This window comes from Balearica regulorum, chromosome 2 (assembly GCF_011004875.1).
Source record: "Balearica regulorum gibbericeps isolate bBalReg1 chromosome 2, bBalReg1.pri, whole genome shotgun sequence".
Taxonomy (NCBI): domain Eukaryota; kingdom Metazoa; phylum Chordata; class Aves; order Gruiformes; family Gruidae; genus Balearica; species Balearica regulorum.
The window spans coordinates 87,286,301-87,309,723 of NC_046185.1; the positions used below are offsets into that span (position 1 = coordinate 87,286,301).

At 37.4% G+C, this 23,423-nt stretch overlaps 1 protein-coding gene across 3 annotated transcripts in view; it reads right to left on the reverse strand.

Moving 5' to 3' along the window:
- Window positions 1-4,024: 4,024 nt before the first annotated feature.
- CDH10 (cadherin 10) overlaps window positions 4,025-23,423 on the reverse strand; it is a 111,225-nt gene continuing 91,826 nt past the window's right edge. For all 3 annotated transcript variants that reach the window (XM_075744854.1, XM_075744851.1, XM_075744853.1), the window contains exons 7-12: window positions 22,738-22,991; window positions 20,629-20,765; window positions 18,228-18,349; window positions 8,716-8,824; window positions 6,518-6,769; window positions 4,025-5,094 (exon numbers count right to left, since the gene is read on the reverse strand). In XM_075744854.1, the coding sequence (XP_075600969.1) occupies window positions 4,601-5,094; window positions 6,518-6,769; window positions 8,716-8,824; window positions 18,228-18,349; window positions 20,629-20,765; window positions 22,738-22,991 (1,368 nt within the window). In that variant the 3' untranslated portion in view covers window positions 4,025-4,600. The remainder of the gene's footprint in view (window positions 5,095-6,517; window positions 6,770-8,715; window positions 8,825-18,227; window positions 18,350-20,628; window positions 20,766-22,737; window positions 22,992-23,423) is intronic.

The window sequence follows — 23,423 nt, forward strand, 5'->3', positions numbered from 1 at the left end:
ATGATAATACAGTGTTTGAAGGCTTCTGGTAACTTTTGTAGCCAGATTTCTATCTCATTAATTTGACAAAAAGTAAGGAAGTCTAAACTCTTTTGTTGATATGCTTGTATCAGATAAATTTTAGTAACTTGCTTCCTAAAATGTTCACAGATTTTTCTTTTGAGTAGTGAGTGATGGACTAAAAGAAAGTATTTACTTTTCCCAAATGTTGGATAAACCTAGAGGAACACCATCAAAGAATTTGACTTCTGTTAGAATAAAGGCAAACCAGTCTGAAACAACTTGGAACAATGACTGGATTTAATTATCTTCATCATTCATGGTTTTCACAGTGAACAGCTCTGTAGCCCTTAACATGTATTTTTGTAGTTATCCAGTAGGAGCAAATTATAAGAGGAGGTTTGAAGGAGACTAATGTAGCAAATTTGGTTCTTTTTATTCCAACTTTATGTGATAGGTAGCATAAGAAGAATTAAAAAAAAAAAAAAAAAAAGGAACATCTGATTCAAGGGCAATAGAGTCACACTGGACAATGAGTGAGAGGAATGAAGGGCAGACTCTTGACAGACCGTAATGTAATTGATAAATAGTTTGGCCTGGGAGTAGTACTACATGTGGTTGAAGGACAAGTGGTGGAAATGTGACACCTTGTAACAGTGAATGAGTGAAATATATATACATGCTGGCAACTGGTGGATATTGACCTGATGATGCGCAATATGAGGATTTTGTTGATTTAGGTGCTTGGTTTATTCCCTGGGTTTTTTTTATAGTCTGCTTAGACAATTCTTACCATCGACCTTTTCCCTGAAGACCTTATGAAATATTACTATTTTTGTTGTTGTTGTTAACATAAGATCTTGTACACACCTCCTTTCACAAAATTTAAAAAAAAAAAAAAATATTTGTTTGTTTGTTTATTTATTTATTTATTTTAGCGCACTCTAAGAACTCACTGTTTCCTGGGGATCCAGTGGCTGCAATAGCTTTTATATGTTTCTAAATTTTTAAAAATTCATAAGATCTGTCTTGTAAGTAATTTATAGGTTCCACCTGAAATGCAATATTAATGTATTTTCCCTTTGTTTTCTGTGGTCCTGTGGCATTTTACTTATAAGAACGTATAGAAAATTCATTGAGACTAAACAATACTAGGGTCTCATTTACTACATTTTTACATTTTGTTAGGTTTCAGACAATTTCATGTGGCTAGACTTAGCAGGTACTACTTGGGAAGCAGGTATTGTATTTTACATTTTCTCCACTTTGAATTTACTGGGAGTTTCACTTTCCAATTCCTCACTATTGTAAAGGTGTAATAAAGACATTGGGATAGTGCCCTTGATTCCTTTCTTTTCCCTTTCCATGACATCTGATACTCATGGCTTTTATGTTTTACTATATGGCCTTACATTTGGCTAAGCTGTTAGGATGCATCTGTGGTATGTAAGAGCATGGAGAACATTGTTTGTGGACTATTCTGTGACTGCATGTAATATTAAGGACCAGACTCAGTTGCTTAAATGATCCAGTTCGTAAAATAAATTAGATATGACAATGCATTATGACTCCCTGAATGCTTTTTTATGATTTGTCTGCAGAGGTGACTGCATGTTCCTATGTCCACTTTCACTGGGCTGAGGTATTTGTACAGTAAAATGGTATATATTTGTACAGTGAAATGCTATTTGCACAGTAACGCCTATAGTGCTGAAATGGACTTTCCTTTCCTTTTCTTAAAATGTACTGGGAAATAAAACTCCAAGGATATGGCAAAAGGTAAAACAAATTTTCATTTATACTATGTATATAATAATTTTAGTAGTATGTTTATATATTATTATATACTTCAACAGTGTATACTACTATTTTATTTAATAATACATACAGGATTAAATTTTAAACATAAGGTTCAGATTCTGTTGAACAATTATAAAATAATTTCCTTAAATGTAGTGATAGACAAATATTTCCACATAGTTATTATTCAGAAATAAGTACTGTAATACAAATCAAAATAATAGTCTTATTTGACATTTGCTGATATGTTTACGGAGTGAGGCAGCTGCATGTGTTTGTATTTTCTTTCTGGAAACAAAACAGAGATTCTCACTGAGTGTTGGCAGGAACTAATTAACCAAAATCTTGTTTTTAACAAAGAGGTAAAACCCAGCTGTATTACAGCCTACTTTATCTTCTGTCCTAATAGATACCCAGTTAAATATGTAGGGTGTCACTGATCTCAATGTTGCTAAGACAAAAAACAGCATTGAAAGAGTGCCTTTTGGCTATTTATGTATTTAATGGATGAATTTTGTTTGTTTGTTTCTTCCTATTACACGTTGTTGAAGGACAAATGGAGATTAGGAAGGAATTAAAAAATAGGTCCCTTTCACTAGATAATCATTAAGAAGAATCATAAACAATGGTTTATATGGTCTGTAAGACTTCTACAAAGCTTTGTAATGCTGATTATCTAAGATGTTTCTTAATGTTCTTGGAATTATTTTCTATTAAGAAAATTTAAAATTCCTTATTTGCTGAAAGTATTATTGAGTGAAATGAAGAAAAATCCATAATCTTCACAGTTTCTTAAGAGATCAAATAGTTTAACTTGATACCAAGTCAATAAAAATTTGGTCTCCATTGTACCGAAATAGCTTGCATAATGGCACTGTATTCAGCTTTCAACTTAATTAGGTTTAATCATTCCATTAAGAAGAAGAAGAAATATCTGATCAAATGAGAATGCAGTATTGCACTTTTCAAAGGACTAATATATTTTCAGTATCTGTTGATTTTATGTCAGAAAGAAGTTAAGAGAGACAGAGGGGAGGATTATCCTTCAGATGTGTTTCTTCCACAATAAATAAGTAAATACAGACCCTATGACATTCTGCTTTTTCTCTGAAATTATTTCATTTCAGCAATATTTCAAAATCACAGTGCTTGTTTACTAAATAGATTTGTGTAATCTAAAGATTGAAAGAAAAGAGACATCTTAAAATGTCCTGGGATACCTACTTTGTTTTGTGATAGCTAAAGTATAATTTCTGTTACAGTTGGGTAGTTGCTCATGTTTCTTTTTACTTGACTTTTCCAAGCTTTTTACAAGGGCAGGTAGTGTTAGGACAAGGGGTAATGGGTTTAAACTAAAAGAGGGTCGATTTAGATTAGATGTTAGAAAGAAATTCTTTGCTGTGAGGGTGGTGAGGCACTGGAACAGGTTGCCCAGAGAGTAGCTGTGGATGCCCCCTCCCTGGAAGTGTTCAAGGCCAGGTTGGATGGGGCTTTGGGCAACCTGGTCTAGTGGAGGGTGTTCCTGCCCATGGTAGGGGGGTTGGAACTAGATGATCTCTAAGGTTCCTTCCAATCCAAACCATTCTGTGATTCTATGATAAGCTATCAGAAAACTTAGTAAATTGGGTGCGGGGTGTGCTAGTTTTACTGACAGATCGTCAGCCTTCAGCCTGACAGTTTTTAAAGGAGATCAGGTTACCTTCAGGTGGTTGCAATAAAACACACATTGGTTTGTCATCAAATGATTTGTCTTTGGAAAAGGATGGTGCTTAAAAATGGGTGTTTACACTTTTTACACTTTATCCATTGCAGTTACAGATCACCTCTGATGATGCAATTATGATTCAAAATGGAGAACTATAGAACAGATAAACTCCGTTTTTGAACCTAATTTTATGTGTTTGAATGAATTAGTTGTACCAGCATGGTTTTAAAGTAATTCAAGTTGAGACAAAATACTAGTTCATCTTTCTAGAATAGAATATCATTAATTCAGCTCAAAAATAAAACAAATTTTCTTTTAAACATAACAACTGTAAGAAGTAGAACTTTTGGGCAAGCAAATAGGTCTATAACTTGATCCTCTCCCTGTGAGCACAAGCACTTCAGACTGTGTTAGACGTGTGACGAATACTGCAGCAGTTGGCTGTGCTATCATCAGAGAAATTTCATGCTCTCTTCAAGCCTGGAATTCATGGCCAGAACAGGCAGGCAAGCATCAGCATAGTTGTAAAAACTGGTTTATTTCTTAAAAATAAATACAAAAATATAAATATAAAACATTGGCAGATAGAATTTGATGAAATGAAGTTGCACAAACTTTTTTTTAAACCAGCTGCATATTACACTTATTAACACCACGTGTACATTTTGTTTTAATTTTAATGTACAGAACAGGACATATTGGATTTTTTCTTCTTTGCCATCTTAAAAGCTGCACTTGCAAGGATAGGACATGTACCTAACAGAAGCGGCTTGTACATGAGGTTGCTTAAGGGATTATCACCCTGTTCAAATTTCTGAAGGTAAGATATTATTTTACTTACTAAAATGGACAACACTGAATTTCCATAGCTTTGGCTCTTGGAAGGTGATTAAATAAAATGCTGTATATATTCCAAGTGGCATCCTACTAGAAAGAATGAATGACATTAATGGACAAATTTGAAACAAACTTTAAAAGGAAACCATTGTGCTGAGTGACAGGAAAATTTTCCTGAATGTTAAATACTGTTGAGTGCAGAAGGTGCCTGTAAAATTACTTCTGCTCAAAGGAAACAAATACGTTGCCTACTGTAGGTTAAGAAGCGTCTTTGTCACTTTCTCCTCCACCATACATTTCAGCTAGCTTATTAAACCGAGGGCCCCATTCTCGGAGGTAATCATAGTTTTGGTCTCCTTCAGTAGTACCCGACTCTAAGGAGCTCAAGGATTCAGCTATTGAATCATTTCCTTCATAGGCATAGGTTGCAAGCGAGTCATACGGCGGTGCAGAAGGATCAGTATCATGCTCTTTTAGCCTTTGGTTAATGAAATCTCGGACATCTGTGTTATCTGGTGCTGAAGGAGTCCTCCGTGGTACAAATAACGTTTCAGGGATAATGTCTCGTCGAAGCTTCTTATCTTCGATAGCTGCAGGATTCCTCAGTGTGCCAATATCAAAGGCTTGGGTGTCTTCCTCTCCACCACCTTCATCGTTATAACTCACAATGTTGTCTCTGATGTCCTCTTTAGAGAGGATTAAAGGCTCCTTCTTTCGTTGCCTCTTCAGAGCAGCAAACAGCACCACTATAACTTAAAGAGAGAAACAAAGAATGGGTAAAGATCTCTATTTAACAATTTCTGAGAAGCAAATCCACCAGGTACAAAAGCTTTACTTCAGCTACATTTCAGCAATTAATTTCTGTCTGATAAATGGATAAACATCTCTATCTGTATTATGGTAGCACAGTAAGGTCTATATCTGTCCTGGTTTTGGCAGGGATAGAGTTAATTTTCTTCCTAGCAGCTAGTAAAGCGCTGTGTTTTGGATTTAGGAGGAGAATAATGGTGATAACACACTGATGGTTTTAGTTGTTGCCAAGCAGTCAAGGATTTTTCAGCTTCTCATACTGCCCTGCCAACAAGCAGGTGAGGGGCGCCCGAGAAGCTGGGAGGGGACACAGCCAGGACAGCTGACCCAAACTGACCAAAGGGATATTCCATACCATGTGACGTCATGTTCTGTATATAACTGGGGGTAGGTCGGGAGGTGGCGTGGCTCAAGAACTAGCTGAGCATCATCTTTGGGTGGTGAGCAATTGTGCTGTGTATTACTTGGTTTGTATATTACCATTATTATTGTTATTATCCTTTTCTGTCCTATTAAACTGTCTTTATCTCAACACATGAGTTTTACCTTTTTTCTTTTCAGTTTCTTCCCCCTTCCCGCTGGGGAGGGGGAGTGAATGGACAGCTGTGTGGTTGTTTTAGCTGCCTGCTGAGTTAAACCACAATGATATCAAAATGTGCTATTTTGCACATACATTGTGTGCTCTGCTTTACAGAACCATGAGTTTGTCTACATTCTCCTTCTGCAACTTTAATGAGTTTTTAAATAGCCAGGTCTATTCTGAAGATCTTTCCCCTTTTTTAAGCTCAAAGTATACTATTAAGAACTGGTTTTGAGGTGAATTACAGGGCATTAAGTGAAATTCTGAAAACTGCAAACTGGACATTTTACAAAATTTACTTTTTTTTTAATTATAGGACAGAAACCTTTGGATAGACAGTGCTTTAATACAGTAAAAATACTATTTACTGGCATAGTCTGTGCAAAATATATACTGCATGTTGACTTCAGATAGTTATTTAAATTATATAAAAAAAGACATTCCCTCAAGTAAATTTAAAATTAAATACATGAAAATTCTTTTGGATCATTCTATTCCTCCTCTCTGATCTTCTTCTTTTGGATAATTTAATGAAAGAATAAAAATAAGCTTCTGGTTACACACTGACAGTTTTAAGAGTCTGGGAATTGAATTCTTATTTCCAGCATCCAATTCCCAGACAAATGGGTTTTTGCCTTTTTTTTTTTTTTTTCTTTTAAGTTGCAGTTACATTCTTCTTGCAAAATCCATAATCATTAATTTTACCAACCTGAGTAGTATTCTAAAATGAGTCAGGCCTGAAGCATTTGTTCATGGGGGGGGAAAGTTGCATTTCTTTTTCTTACCTAGCAGGATGATGATGCAGAGGAGAATGGCCACCAGTGCCCCCGTGCTGAGGCCAGCAGGGAGGAGCAAGGCCTCCGCGTTGCAGGACTGCATGTTGCCCCGGCTGTCGCAGGCACACACTCGAATGGTTAGCGTGCCAGTGCTGCTCTGGATCGGGTAGTCGTTGTCTGATATCACCACTGGTAGAAGGTAAGTACTTATTTCATGTCGACTAAAGCCATTTCTTCTTGTCAAAATTCTGGCAGTGTTATCTAGATTGATTAAAACATACTGTTGTAGAGTATATGAATATAAAATGTATCATTTATAGTACATGCAAACCATCGTATTTTACATCACTGGTAGCATTTTGAAACTCTTCCTGATATCATAGTGGTATCTTTTTCTAATGCCATTCCCATTTGATCAGAAAGCTATTTATAATTTTTTATGTACATCTGGCCTGCTCCTCTGTGCCTCTGCACCACCTTTGAGCATGAGTTGAAAAGAGGATTTCTCAAAGCTTAAAATGTTTTATAGATTAATGCACGCAGTGCATGACACAGTTCCAGTTCAGGGCTGCAGCCCTGAAATGAAGTGGCCAACTGAGAAAAAATAACCTTCCACTTCACGCTGTTCAACAAGCGCTCTGTTCTGAAAGATCCTTTCTATGGATCTTCTGTGACAACACCCACGGGAATTCTATCTGTAAACCCAGTATGAGATTTTCCACACCAGAACACTTTCAACATACTGTAGAACAATGAATTATGTACCTTAGCACATGGAGCAGATTTTCTGGGCTAAAAATTGTCTTAGGAATTCAGAAATGTGAAAGACGGTAGGTATTCCTGCATGGTTTTGAGAAGTGAACTTACTAAACTCTATTTGTAGCAAACAAATCTTAGTTGTATGCAGTATACTTCAGCATCAAAAGCTGTTCACTGAGTGGCCAGAGGGAGGAAAAGGAAGAGAAGGAATAAATAATAGGGAGAGATTATTTCTTCTGTTGTTAGGGCCACAACACTAGAGTGTGAGCCAACACTAGAGTTGCTAACTTCTTAGTCCAAAAGAGAGAATATACAGAATTAGTCTCTGTTAGAAGGAAAATTTAATTTTCATTTTACTTGTGGATCTTTTGAGATAAGTGGTTAGCTATCTTCCCAGCCAACTTCAGGCTAAATTAAAATAACCCATGTGCAAAAAGAAAGAAATTAATTACAGATAGAAAAGGAATGGCAAGGTCTACACCTCAGGATCTAGTCACCAGGATATAATCTTTGTTTAAGATATTGAATTATATATTTTTTCATAGCCTCCATGATGTGAAACACAAAATTTTCCTTCATTGCATCCCTTCATTTGTTTTGGATATTTGTATGCTATTTGTTTTCACTCAACTTCAAAAACTATGTATCTGACGGATCTTTAAATACCTCTGCTGCTGGGCATTTTATAAGGTACCCAAATAATTTGATTTAAATTCTTCACTTTCCTTACTGTTAGAATTTTTTAAATTTTTTTCCTGTTGTTTGTAGCCTATTACTTCCTGAAATCTTCATCAGGAAAAAAGTATTATTCCCATTGCCTTTATGCCTTCAGCACATTTGAGGGCTGATACCATGTCCCTCCTCATTTATTTCTTCTGTAATCTAGAGTCCTCTCAGTTAGTCGTACTGATAATGAAGGCCAAAATGAGTGCATAGTGCCCCTTCCTCAACAGAATTGTCTGTAAACATTCTCTAATAAAGAAAGTTTGACAAAGGATCAAAAGAAAAGCCAAAGTGGCTATGCGCTCAGAACCATTATTTTCATTAATGGTCAGAAAGAAGCAAATCAGAAGACCAGGGGAATCAGAACTATGTGACAGAAGGCTAAAGTGAAAAATCTGAACTTGTCAGCTGAAGTAATTTTTGAAGCCTTTTTTTCTCCTTCACTCAAGCATTTCATCTGGCTACTCACCCCAAACCAACGCTTTTACTGATTTTCTTTATAATTTGTTTTATCACATTTTTGCCTTGCTAATTTTTTTCCTCCCTTACACAGATAAAAACATAGAAATCCTAAACTGCAAACATTCAGGTAAAATTATTATTCCTGCTAGCAGCAGCCTTAACAGCTTCTCTACATATTGATAAACATCAAAAGTAAATCTATTTCAGGAAATATTCAGACAGCAGAGATAAAACTCCTTCTCTGGAACAGACATGAATTTTACCTTCATTATCCTGAACAGTGAAGTTAGGGTTAACAGCAGCTAAACTGAAGAAAAATTTTTGTCCACCAAGAGGGTCATCTTTGTCTACTGCACTTATGGTTTGAATAAGCTGCAGGGAAAAAAGCAAGCAAACAACAAAAAACCAAATACACCTAGGTTTTTGATACAGCTGTCTGATTACTTTAAGAAGACTAGAAGTGTTAAGACAACTTCATATTCAAAGTATACACATATTGACTTAATCTGTAGAACATATTAACTGAACAGGGTATTAACTTAAGCATATCATGTAAGTTTTTCCAACAAAAGCACCCATACATTTCATGCGGTGGCACACGTACACATATAAAATAGCCAGCTTCTGCCTCAGTCTTCCTCTATTTCTTTTCTTCAATACATATTTGTATACTTTTGTAACTACATAGAGGACAAAACTTGCCAAAAATAGTTTTATCTCTAGCCTAGGCTGTTTTTATTCATCTCTGATCCATCATTTTAAAGTCAAATCAACACCTAAGACAGGAATTCAGAGAATGTTTTATATTTTTGTGATAAAAACGGTATTTTATCAAATAGATGTTTCTGATAGGGAAGTTAAAGTTTCACATTAGATTTCAAAATACAAAAATTGTTTCTAAACCAAGACTTTTCTGTTTATTAGTATAGCAAGATACACCAATAAGATTCCTGAGATGAAAAGTGCCAGTGAGATTATATTTCAACTGTTGTAAAACATTGTAGCATACTCCCCAGATGCACCATCTCAGAGTGGGATGAGAATCTGTTGTCCCAATTCTTAGAGTAAGGTGCAGCGGGTCAATTCAATACTTGCATTGAATGCTTTCTGCAATGCCTACGAAAAAGTTTGTGTATTTTTGAGGAAAGTAATGGCAAGCTCTATATCAACATTTGTTAATCTGTCAGGCAAATGAACGTGTCCCTTTTTTTCAATGAAGTTTCTATACCTAAGGGTGACAAAATGTCATTTCCCAAACAAAATACCATTTTTGACGTATTTATTGCTTTATTTCAGTGTTTTTTGGTTTTGTGTTTTTGTTGTTGTTTTTTTTTTTTTACCGTAGCAATAAAAACTGTACCTATGGCTGAATTGTTGTGCATGCATGTGTGAATGTTCAGTTATATTCTTAAGTTTAACTTCCAAAAATAGGTTAATCTTTAGCCTAGGTCATTTTTATTCTTCATTTCTGATCCATCATTTTAAATTGCAGTGTTTTTTCAAGCATGGAATTACATCTAATTTTTTGACACTGCTCCTTCCCTGTGGCATTCTTGTTAAACCCTGTTTGTTTTTCCTCTTCCAGTTTTTCCAAATACAGCCATTTCTCTTCATATCACAGCTTGTGTCAGGACTGATCATCTTTAACATCAACAGTTACAATGTACTCCTGTTTGCCTTAACAAATGCATGATTAACTCCCAACTTCTCTCTTCTCCATACAGCAATAAATTTCTTCTTCATGAGGCAAGGATTGGATTTCTTTTAATACAGCAGCTCACTTGCTTTCTCAACTGGAGTTTTGTCTTTCTCTAAATTTGTTTTCTCACATAAACCTCCAATAACTTACTAGATGAACAAAACAGATAATAGAAGCATAGAATATTATTCGTTTTTAAAGAATGAACCTTTTAATTATTTAGTGAGTAATTAGCAAATAAATCTTTAGAGATTTTCACAAAATTAAGTCAAGAAAACACTAGTCCATTTTACTTCACAACTGAAGACCATGAATGCAGTCAGTTGTTGGTGTTAAGCTGATGAAAATCAACTCCTCCACTTCTGAGTGTGCATACTTGTAGTTTAAAATGAGTATGTAAATTTTTTAATAGCCTAACATCTTCTATAGTTTACAGGGATTATTCACCTACTATGGCACTGCTGACCAGTGTCTGATTGATAGCAGAACAACAGACAGCAAGAAAATATTAATTTCCCCCATCCATCATTTGTTGTAGCAATTGAAGTTCTCTGGGAACTTCTCTTTTCAAATACTGATCATGTTTAACCTTATGAAACATTTTGCAAGAAAATGCAGATACTTTTCTTACCTTAGGGATTAAAAAAACCTGAACTTGCTTGTGGGGTTTTTTTGCAAGCATCATTTCAATATTAAAATATAAGGATAATTCAGAAATGCCAGCAAACATTTGGCTGCCTAAATATTATGCAGTTTCAAGTTATTTGCTGATACGTTTCTTTAAAAGGCAAAGTTTTAATGATGACCTTCGTGAAACTATGCTTAGACACAGTGGCATGTTGACTGTGGCTGGAGACCAGGTGCCCACCAAAGCCACTCTGTCACTCTCATCCTCAGCTGGGCAGGGGAGAGAAAATATAACAAAAAGTTCCTGGGTCAAGATAAGGGCAGGGAGAGATCACTCACCAGTTACTGTCAAGGGCAAAATGGACTCGACTTGGGGAAAATACATTATAACCAAACAAATCAGAGGATAATGAGAAATAAAACCAAATCTTAAATACATCTTTCCCCCACCCCTCCTTTCTTCCCAGGATTAACTTCACTCCTGATCTTCTCTACCTTCTCCCCCTCAGCGGCACAGGAGTACAGGGAATGGGGGTTCTGGTCAGTTCATCACACGTTGTTTCTGCTGCTCCTTCCTCCTCAGGGGGGGAGGACTCCTCACACTCTGCCCCTGCTCCAGCCTGGGGTCCCTCCCACGGGAGACAGTCCTCTACCAACTTCAACATGAGTCCTTCCCATGGGTTGCAGTTCTTCACGAACTGCTCCAGCGTGGGTCTCTCCCATGGGGTGCAGACCTTCAGGAGCAAACTGCTCCAGCGTGGGTCCCCCACGGGGTCACAAGTCCTGCCAGCAAACCTGCTCTGCCGTGGGCTCCTCTCTCCATGGGGCCACAGGTCCTGCCAGGAGCTTGCTCCAGCGTGGGCTTCCCATGGGGTCACAGCCTCCTTCAGGTGCCTCCACCTGCTCCAGCATGGGGTCCTCCACGGGCTGCAGGTGGAATCTCTACACCCCCTCATCCTCCCTCCATGGGCTGCAGGGGGACAGCCTGCTTCACCATGGTCTTCACCAGGGGCTGCAGGGGAATCTCTGCTCCGGTGCCTGGAGCACCTCCTCCCCCTCCTTCTGCACTGACCTGGGTGTCTGCAGAGCTGTTCCTCTCACATATTCTCACTCCTTTCTGTGGCTGCCATTTCTCTTGCACAGGGTTTTTTCCACCCTTCTTAACTCTGTAACCCCAGGGGCGCTACCACTGTTGCTGATGGGCTCGGCCTTGGCCAGCGGTGGGTCCATCTTGGAGCCGGCTGGCATTGGCTCTGTTGGACATGGAGGAAGCTTCTGGCAGCTTCTCACAGACACCACCCCTGTAGCCTCCCTGCTACCAAAACCTTGCCACGCAAACCCAATGCAGATACCTCGTCACATTTTGCCATGCAAACCCAATGCAGATACCTTGTCACATTTACATCTAAAATAATTTGTACAACACATCACAAACCAAAGCATTATTTGCTTTTTTTATTCTCAGTTAGAACCTAAACTTTTAATTTATTTTTTTTTTTTTTTTCAAATGAGGATATTACTGGAAATTCACACTGAAATTGCATCAAATTAGGCCATGTACATATTCCAATAGAGCAAGTACTCTTCAGCTCTCATGTGAGCCTGTAAAGTTCTCCTTGCAGTATCACTGGTGCATGCAAGTTTGTCCTGTATGTCATCACAAGGACCATGCTATTCACGAGACTGGGACCTCAGTGTGGGTGAAGTTTATTTAGAGTTGTCCTTTGGTCTTTGAGGGGAGCAGCATCTTCCTGATAACTTTTTGAAGCACTACATGTTCTCTTGTGCTCTTTAAAGGCCTGTACATGAAGCAAGCTTCAGACAGGAGACACAACATACAAACAAGCAAGGGGGAAAGCAGATCCCTCCTGCATTGCTGGGAAGTAATAAACGTACAGATGTAAGTCATAGTCAATGATATTGTTTTGGTAATTTCTTTGCTTGCCTGCTCCATCTCTCTTGCAGACAATTATAGCAGCATCACAGGTTTGGATCCTAAATAGGACACATTTGACTTCCTGATTGTTGACTTGAGCAAAAAGTTATCATAACTGTTTGAGAGTAGGCTGAGGTCTGGAATCCCTCTCAGCTCCATTCCTTTCTTTTTTCTTTTTTTTTTTTTTGGTGTGTGGTTTTTTTTGTTTGGTTGTTGTTTGTGGGGGTTTTGTGGGTTTTTTGGTTTTTTTGAACTCTAAGAGTTCTGCCTCTTCTCCAATACTTGTCTAATCAAGACTTGGACTGATGTCAGACCTTTCCATCTCATAGGATTTGTATCAGTCAGTTTTTTGTGTTTGACTCTTCCTTTTGTTCCCTCATGCAAGCAATTTCAATATGTGACACAAAGTGTTTCCTAAGACTGATACACTGTATTATCTTCCGGACTTTCAGTGCATTGTGCTTCCTGCTCCGTGTCTTGTTCCTTCAGCATTCCAGTCTCAGACATCTTGGGGTACCCTATGGATCTCATGAAAGCGGGTCTTTGCTCAAATTTTTAATTATTTTCACAAATCTAACCACTTTAAGCAGACTGTACCACTGTCTGATGAGTAAATCCAATGACTCTGCAATTTTTATCTGGTTATTATCTAGTTGTTTGTGGGCACAGAAACAGGAGTAATTAAGAATGTAATTAACCACGGGAGCTGTGTTGCATGACCTTTCCCTTTTGCACAGTTGCTACAGTTGCTAGGCAGCCACTTGCAATACTACCTGTGTTTTACCAAATCTAGACTCAGTGTTGAAGCTTCAAAGACTGATAAAGTCTTCAGTATACTAGTTTTTAGCCATTCCTTGCTTGACTCTGAACTTCTAGGCAGTAATTGATAGCAGGGTAACTACTTAAGAGTCTCTTAAATATATGCAAATTCAATTGAAGAAAATAGAAATATTTATTACTGGGTACACCTCTTTATTTGTAATCAGCATGTACATCAGCAGCCTTTTCACTTTCTCAGTGGCTTTCAAATATAAACCTACAACTGAGAGGAACTGAAATGGCATAGAGTAAACTCTGCCTTATAGATCATCTACCACCCAGTGTTACAATGTAAATATAGAAAATGGGTATTTCAGAATATGTTACTCAATGTACATTTTTGTTATTTCTTAGTAAAACTGAATAATACTGAATCGTTAAAGATTTTAGTCCTCAGATGCTTGAATTTGTCTATACCATTTTGCACTATGTTTTTTAAAAAAGTGTAATTAAACAAGCAGCAGTAACTATCCATGAAAGAAGACTTTCAGAAAGAAGCTGATGAACTACCAGGAAATAGCTGTTCATCTGAAGAAGTTTAGAAGTTATCAATACTATTCAAAAAATAGAAATCTAGGAAGTCTTTTTTTTCCTTGGAATTGTCAAAAAATTATTCTCCATAGCTTTTATAGCTAGAGCAGCTATAAAGTTAAAACTTTCTCTTGCCAGAGTAAAACAATGTAAAACTTTGAGCATTTTTGAAAAATAGTAAAGCAAGAAGAAAATTCTGATACTACTAAAACCACTGGAAGATATAAGATCTATGGAAATATACTAAAGGAACTAATGTAAGAATACATCAGAAGAGATGGAAAAAGAAGGAGGAAAAAAAATATTCAAGTAAATTGACCAGAAATTGTAGTATGACAAAATAAATGAGAGAGATGCAATAAACAAAGATAAAATAACCCTTCAGTATTGAAGGATCTAAGAAAGTGCTGTAAAAACATTTAGTTTTTCAATAGATATATATATATTATAGCTATTTTTTCAATAAAACGAATAATGATCGGAAAAACACCTGCTGAACAGGTGTGCCATTTGAACATGAGAAAAACTTTCTTTACTTTGAGGTTGACTGAGCACTGGGACAGGCTGCCCAGAGATGCTGTGGAGTCTCCTTCTCTGGAGATACTCAAAACCTTCCTGGACGTGATTCTGTGCAACCTGCTCTAGGTGATCCTGCTCTAGCAGGGGGGTTGGACTAGATGATCTCCAGAGGTCCCTTCCAACCCCCACCATTCTGTGATTCTGTGATTCTGCGATTCTGTGAATACAATGAGAAAATTACTGGATATATAAAGACACCAAAAGTCATGTTTAAGCAAGGTTATGGTGGAAAAAATATCCCTGATTGATAAAGTTTTTTATATGGGTCAAATGACATGATAAGAAAAGCGAGCCCCAAGGGGAGAGCGGGAGGAGGGCAGGAGGGGCTCCAGGCGCCCCCGCAGAGATGTCTGTGTGGCCCCAGGAGAGACCCCGTTGGGGATGATATTTCCCTTCAGGCCCTGGAGAGGACCCCATGGTGGAGCAGGTTTACCCTGAAGGACTGCTGCAGCCCATGGTAAGGATTCAGGCTGGAGCAGGGGAAAAGTATGAGGAGGAAGGAGCCACAGAGAGAGGAGGTAGAGGAGTCAGGAATGAAGGTGAACCTGGGAAGAAATGGGAACGGAGGGAAGGTGTTTTACGTCTTTTATCTTTGTTTCTCACCATCCCGCCCTATTTTTGACTGTCAGTAAATTAAATTAATTTTCACCAAGTTGAGTATGTTTTGCTAGTGGTGGTAATTGGTAAGTGATTTCCCTGTCTTTATCTCATTTTCTTTTTCATATTATTTTCTCCTCCTGACCTGTTGAGGGAGAGAGTGGATGGGTTGGTTAGCACCTGGCTGCTGTTCAAGGTCAACTCATGTCTTCTTTTGTTTTTTGGCAGGTCATTTACAAAGGGAAAGGTCATTTGCTATAGGGAAAGTGAATATGTAGGAAAAATATACTGAGCTTCCGTGTAAAATCTCTCAAAAGTAGGACTGACTTCTGCTTTCTACACTGATTCCTGTCTTTTACATTAGAGGATCTTTGGAGGCTGACTGCTGAGCTGCCAGACGTGTGGCAGCTGAGAGCTGACAAAACCAGTGGGAATCCATCTGCCCAGATGCCCAGCTCCTGGCTCTTCTCACCTGGGGGCGGAGGACAGCTGAACTCTCTGTACAGGGCTGCAGCAGTCCGAGCGTTTCACTCCTTTCTTCCCGTCAACTCCTACCGAGTCAGCCTTGTATAGCTCACGCGAATGACTGTGCCCCTTCATGCCATCATACCAAGATTGTCCTCATTTTTTTGGCGGGGCAGGGGTCGAAAGAACAACCATCAAAATGGCATTCTGTCACAGGTGCTGCTTGTTTGTGGCTTGAGCTTTTTGGAACAGGGTATTCCCATTGTTTGGAAGGTCATGGTACCATCTGACACCAGCAGTAACAGCAAGCAGGAAAACAATCACAGGCCCTTTAAGTCACTCAGACTCCAAAAATCACATTGCAGAAAAAGTACTCTCCCTCTCTTGCTATATTTATGCATATATGTGTATATATGGATATACACACACCCCTATATATATTATATACAGTGTGTGTCTTTATATGTGTATATATATGTCTATATATTTTTATATACTTCTGTATAAATCAAGTAAATAGAAATTTTAAGGGAAAATTAAGAAACTGGAAAACTATAATATTCATTAACATATTTATCAGTAGGAGATAGGCAATATTTAAATGAATTCCACAGAATCTGTGACTGATTACGTATCGTAATAGTTTCAGTGATCTAATGGAATATTTAAATTTGATCATGGATCAAATGGAATTATGAAAACCTGAAAGGAAAGAAAAATAGGACAAATGTGGGAGGAATCAAACTTAGAGAATCATGTTCAAGTATGGATTAATTAGATTCAATCTCTCAGGACAGACTGAATTCCAAAATAAAAAGTCTTATTTATGATCTACCAGTAAGCAAGAAGAATACAATTACATTCAAATAGATCATTCATGTTATCCTGCATTGCATTTTTTTCATTTCCTGTGAAATGTTTCCTTTAAATAATCACTTGCAACTCAGGTGTTTTTTTTCTTTTTAAAAATATTTAGAGCCCTTTTAGTAAACTTGGCACTTTTTTCTGATAAAGGAGACACTACTGAGCTCTACAGCAATTTAAATAAACATTTATGGATATGTACACTTATTTAGCTTCTCATTTATTAGTCATAAATGGTTGGTGTGGGTTTTTTCAACTTTTTAACTGACAACCTTTTCTGAATGTAAACAGAAAACCAGGTAATGCTGAAATAAATTTTATATTTACTTTTAAATTATACTGTCCTCAATATTCTAGATAGCTCAGAGATATAGAGTTCCTCAAAATATATTTACATGAAAAATATAACTGTGCTGTTAGGCATTTCCTGTGCCCTCTATAGTTAGTAGCCTGGACAGAACAGATTCTAAAACCTCAAATGAGTAAGATTTGTAGATTAATGCATTTAGATTTTTTTTTACCTAGGACTTTTTTGTGAAACTGGAAGAGGAAAATTCATCATTCTACTTTTCCAATTCTTAATTCATATCTTGAAAATTATTTAAATATTATTTTAGTATTTATAGATGAAACTGCAACTGTCAAAAATTCTAGATGTTGAGCCAGTGATTTCTATTTATCTAACAGCTTGAATTCTCTTATAACCCTCATAACAGACAAATGCCCTTACTCAGTACCTTTAGATATTTATGCATTATAAATTTAGGCCTTAAATCCTCTATTCTAATTTCCAACTGATGTTACTCTAGAAAGAAGAACGGCAATCTGAACGTGAAATTTGTAATAAAACCTGAATGCCATACCTGTAGGACTCAAACGGTTAAGACAAGCTGGCACTTCTCCCATGTTCTATTCAAAGGTGCTAAAATGATTGCACTGAGCTACTACTGCTACCATTTTAAAGGATGTATTATTAGCTGATTGTGCTTTGGGACATGCTGTGCTGTAATAGGAAAACATGTTTTTAACAGTTCTAATAAGCAGCTGCCTATTAAGAACTAGATATTAAGCAGTGCAGTCATTTTGCTTAAATTGAAGTACACATTCTGTAGCCTCTAAGAGACAAAACAAAATATTATGTTACCAGTTCAAAAATTGTACGTTTTATATTTTCTTTTCAAATGTTTCTGGTGCAATAATAAAAGATAAGTCTAACAATCATGAAACAAAGAAACAAACAAACAAAAAAGGTGTGACAGATGTAGATGTCTGTGATCACCATCAGCATGGATTGAAATATATCTGAATTTTGCTATTTGAGAGTTACTGAAAATATAGGTCAAACTTCTCAGTAGTTACATATAACATTTTACTTTGTGAAGATAACAGCAAAACTAATTATGACTGTCTCTTGGACATATCTATTCAGGATTTAACAGTAGGACAGGGTTAGGTAAAGAAAAGTGGTAATTCACACACTGATGCTGTTGTAATATTGATACATCACTCTAAGGCTCACCTTAGAGCTACTTTGCTTTCATTTTTAACCTTTCAAATGTGATTTTGGACATGATTTCTCCCAAGCAACAGGCAAGAATGATCTATAGTTGATTACTGTAGCAAAACTGGATAGCGGGAAGTGTTTATCAAAGGCATACCTGTCCAGCTCTTGCGTTTTCACAGACAAAAGTATCGTAAAATACAGCAAACTGTGGGGCATTGTCATTAACATCCAAAATTCTTACGTAGACAGGAACACGAGTAGTATCTTTGGGGTTGTCTGACAGGAGAAGAGAGAAGAAGAGTGAGTTTATTTTCCTACAAAAAGTTTTCTGTTTTCTTCCAAATTTAATGAGCAATAGACATGCAAGATTAGGTATGAAACTGGTCAAAATTTAGCATACAAACTGATACCAGCTAAGAATCAGGCCTCCTAAAAAATAAGGAAATGTTTTGCTTAGAGTAAGAAATAAATTAAAGTATTGGTATCTAGTGAACAATTAAGATTTTACATGACAATAGGGGCTGCAACTGTTAAGAATTTATGAAAATATAGTATATGAAAAGTATGCCCACTACTACAATGACAAATTTGATTATTTGGTGGGCTCATGAGTATTTTTCTGCTGAAATGTTTTGATTTTTAATTTTAAAATTATTTGTGATGTTTTGTTTTACATAGAAAAGACATTATTGACTTTGTGGGTACATATTTTGAAAATTTTTCAAGTCTGACTTTCCTCTCTTGTGCCTTAATAACAAGTGAGAAATTCCAACAAAGCTAATGCAAGTATCCCCAAAAAAATCTAGTAAAGGCTCGATTAGAATCAGAGTTTGTATGTTTAAATTGCCTTAAAAAATATGAATGCAGATTTTCAGACCTTAGGTTAAGAAACAAGAATAGTTACCTCCCCCTTGCCAAATGTCAAACCCCTAGTATTATTCAGAGTACACTCTCATTAGTATAGGTTGATTCAAGAATTAAAGTGTCCTTGTTCTCACTTGCTGATCTAGTTGCCATACCAAGAAAGTGAAATAATACCTGGGAGTAAAAAAGTGCAGCCATTTCTTGGAATTCTGCTTGATGGTAGCTAAATATGGTCTGATTTTGCAACTTCAATGGAATGGGATAAGTAACAATAGAGATGATTCAAAATTACTAATTTTTTTTTTCCTTTTATGATGCTTCAAATAAAACAGCAAGCATTTAGGAGTAGCTGACATTAAGTTCACTTATTAATAACCCCTTTGCTAAAGGGTGTGATGTGGATCTCTTTGACATCCTGAATTGTTTGAAACGGCAGGTTTAGGGCACTGTTTTCCTTTTGCATTTTTGTACTAACTTTCCAAATAAGTTCTATTCTTACCAGTGCTTTCCGATTGTGTCGTGCTTCACAGGTAATATTTTTAAAGATTTGAAGACCTAAATCTCCCCCTTCACTTCTTTCTCCAAAACTAAGGTACCTCTTTGGAGAATGCTAGCTACGCCAACTAGGTCCAGAATGTAAATTTGCTCAAAGTAGCCTGACAAGGAAATAAGTTCAGCACTGTGATATAATCTTACAAGGATACTAAGTTTTTTTATTCTATAAATACTTCTGAAATATATTCTTACAACATTGAGCAGCACTGTGAGGGATTGTAAGCTCAGGACCATGCATGACAAGATTAAAAAAAAAAAAGAGTTTTAAAAAAAAAAACAGTACAGCTGCTGAGTGTGATTGATACAACCAGCCTATTAGTCTGGACAGAAATGGGGACAGGCAGGCTAAGAGTGGTTAATTGGCTGGACACGATGTTCCATTTAGTTCTCTGCAGTGCAGTTCTTGCCAGCCATGTTTCACTGCCGATCAGCTTCTTTTTTTTTTTTTTTTTTTTGATATAGAATTAACCCTAAAAAAACAGTGTCTTTGAAAGCAAGTGATCCTCACTAGCAGATTTCAAAGATCAGACCTTTGTCCCTTTAGAAAATTTTCTGTCAGGCGATTAGAGTTAATCTCAGTAACGTAGCAGGTTTAGGAGGATCTCTGCTTTCCTGTTTGTATTTTTAACATGCAAATGTCTACAGAAAGCTGATTTAAATAGTCCAAGAAATGCTACAGCTTAGGGATCAAATTGAACCTAACTTGTAAGATGTATTGATTCCAAGAGCTGTAGGTGTAGATATCATAGGAAGAGATAATGAAATTATTTCTAAGGAAATGAAGAAAACAATAGAGACAAAAACATAGATTACCATCCTGAACTCTGCTACTTTAACAGCAAAATCATGTCATTGTCCTCAAAAAAAAGGAAGAAAACAGAATTACTCCCATGTTATTATTTAATTGGGTAACATTTCAGAAGTAACTTGGACATTAAAGGTCAGTGGTGGAAGTAGGTGAGGAAAAAAAGCAATGACCAGACAGCTGTTGTTAGCTACCCCCAATTTACTTGCCCAGAATATCTAATAGAAAGGGGTGAGAGGGAAGGAGGGGAGGGTTTTTCCTCATGAAGTCACAGCTGTAACTTTGCAGGCTAAGGAAAACTGAAAGGAAAAAAGAGACCAAATTGACTTACTGATCTCAGCTGCTATAACGCTAAGATTGTGCCATTGTGATATCTCACGGTCAAGTGGCTTAGAAGTATAGATAGACCCATTTCCAGAATGAATATTAAATATCCTGTCAAGGTCAGTATGACGATCCAAAGAAAACCTAAATATGATGAAGAAAAAGTATAGTCAAAATGATAGAAAATGGAAGAAAGCATACATTTCACAACAAGTCAATATAGCTCTTAGGTTCTATATAGTACATTACAAAGGTTAGTTTTGAGAAGACATATATTTAGTTTCCATAAACACTTGTGAAATTCTCAAGGTGAGTTACCTGGGTGGTTGCACTCACAGAGTTGCAGTCAATGGCTGGAGACCAGTGATGAATGGCATTCCTCAGGGGTCTGTATTGGGACCGGCACCGTTTAACATTTTTGTTGTGACACGGACAGTGGGATCAAATGCACCCTCAGCAAGTTTGCCGACGACACCAAGCTATGTGGTGCAGTTGACACACTGGAGGGAAGGGATGCCATCCAGAGGGACCTTGACAGACTTGAGAGGTGGGCCTGTGCGAACCACATGAAGTTCAACAAGGCCAAGTGCAAGGTCCTGCACATTGGTTGGTACAATCCCAAGCACAGCTACAGGCTGGGCGAGGAATGGATTGAGAGCAGCCCTGAGGAGAAGGACTTGGGGGTATTGATTGATGAGAAGCTCAACATGAGCCGGCAGTGTGCACTTGCAGCCCAGAAAGCCGACCGTGTCCTGGGCTGCATCAAAAGAGGTGTGACTACCAAGTAGAGGGAGGTGATTCTCCTCCTCTACTCTGCCCTCATGAGACCCCACCTGGAGTACTGTGGCCAGCTCTGGGGTCCCCAGTTCAAGAAAGACATCAAGCTGTTGGAGCAAGCCCAGAGGAGGGCCACAAAGATGGTAAGAGGGCTGGAGCACCTCTCCTATGAAGACAGGCTGAGAGAGTTGGGGTTGTTCAGCCTGGAGGAGGGAAGGTCCCAGGAGGACATTATTGTGGCCTTCCAGTACCTGCAGGGGGCCCACAAGAAATCTGGAGAGGGACTGTTTACAAGGGCATGTAGTGATAGGACAAGTGATAGGACAATTGCCTTAAGCTGAAAGAGGGTAGACTTAGATTAAATATTAGGAAGAAATTCCTTACTGTGAGAGTCGTGAAATGCTTCAACAGGTTGCCCAGAGAGGTTGTGGAGGCCCCATCCCTGGAAGTGTTCAAGGCCAAGTTGGATGGGGCTTTGGTCAATCTGGTGTAGTGGAGGGTGTCCCTGCCCATGGCAGGGGGGTTGGAACTAGATGATCTTTAAAGTCGATTCGAACCCAAACCATTCTATGATTCTATGATAAGTATGTGGCAATTGACTTCAAAATCAGTAAGTAAAGTTCTTCTGCCAGAATGCAATTTTTTTACTTTATTTGGTATTTCAGACAACACACTTGGAGAGCATTGTCTTATCTGTTTCTTAAAGCTTTTGCATTATAGAGAAACAAACAAAAACCCCATACCAAAATATAGTTTACTATATTCAGCTAGATGTGATGTAGCATGTAATATCTAGTAGCATACATAGAAAAGATTTTAAAAGATATTAATCTTTCAATGTCTAATTTCTTGGGGATTCGAGCACATACAAAGATAATCTTATCCTGTATAGCGATCACTCTTGTAAGCCTGCTAAGCAGGAGGCACCAACCAGAGCAGGTGAGATCAGCACTGCATACTTTCTAGGGCTGACCAGAGGAAGCATTAGAAAGTTATGTCACCTTCCTGGGCCATAGACTGATTTGGCACTTTTTCACAATGTGAAGGAAAAAGTAGTCCTGAAGAGCCTCCTTGAAATCAATGTGTAATTTTATAAGTTTTCTGTGATTTGAAGTACTAGAAAACTTTTTCTTTGTCTCGTGTGTGCAAGTGAATGAGGTGTTTGGAGGCTTACAGATAGCATCGTTCTCAATTCTGTCTATCTCTGGGACACTAATAAATAACAGAAAAAGAAAATTAGCATCTTCTGTGTACAATGTATACATGCAAATTCATGTTGTATTAATATTTCTCTTAAATTCTGTAGCAAATTCTGTGTTTACAGAGACTGGAGTATTACCTTATGGGACTTGAGGCCGAATCAGGATCCCGTGCCATTACTGTTCCTATTATTGTCCCCAGCTCAATATCTTCATGCACCTCAAAAAGGTAAGAAGATCTGCTGAAGACAGGAGCTTCATCTACATCTTCTACAGAGATTTTCACAATAGTTGTATCTTTGAAAGGCCCAAGATAATAGAAGCGTGGATCCACATGGGTATTCTCAGCTTCTACTTTCAAGGTATAAAGTCGTCTTGTCTCATAGTCCAGTGGCTAAAAATGAAGATGTTAAAGTTTATTAAATTACATTACATTTTGACCAATTTTGACCTATATACGTAATGGAAACTGAAGAGGACTCAAGCCTTGTCTGATTTTGCCCTGGGTTAGGGGAACCCCAATACAGTTCACATTTTCCACAGCATAGGGATCACTTTGTCTAATAAGAAATTTCCATTGTTTTTAGAGGAAGTTTCTCTTCCTAAATATGAATTATAATAGCAGCAATGACAAAAAGATTTTCAGTGCAAATTTATCAATTTTTTAAAGAATTTTGCAGCTGTTTCACAAGCATATGGATTTGAAACAATCATATAAGCATTTAAAATATTTGAAATACAGCCTTGAAATACTGACATTTCAGAACAAGGTACTTAATACTGTATTTCTTAGGAAATACTATAAACTTTTGGATACTCAAAATGG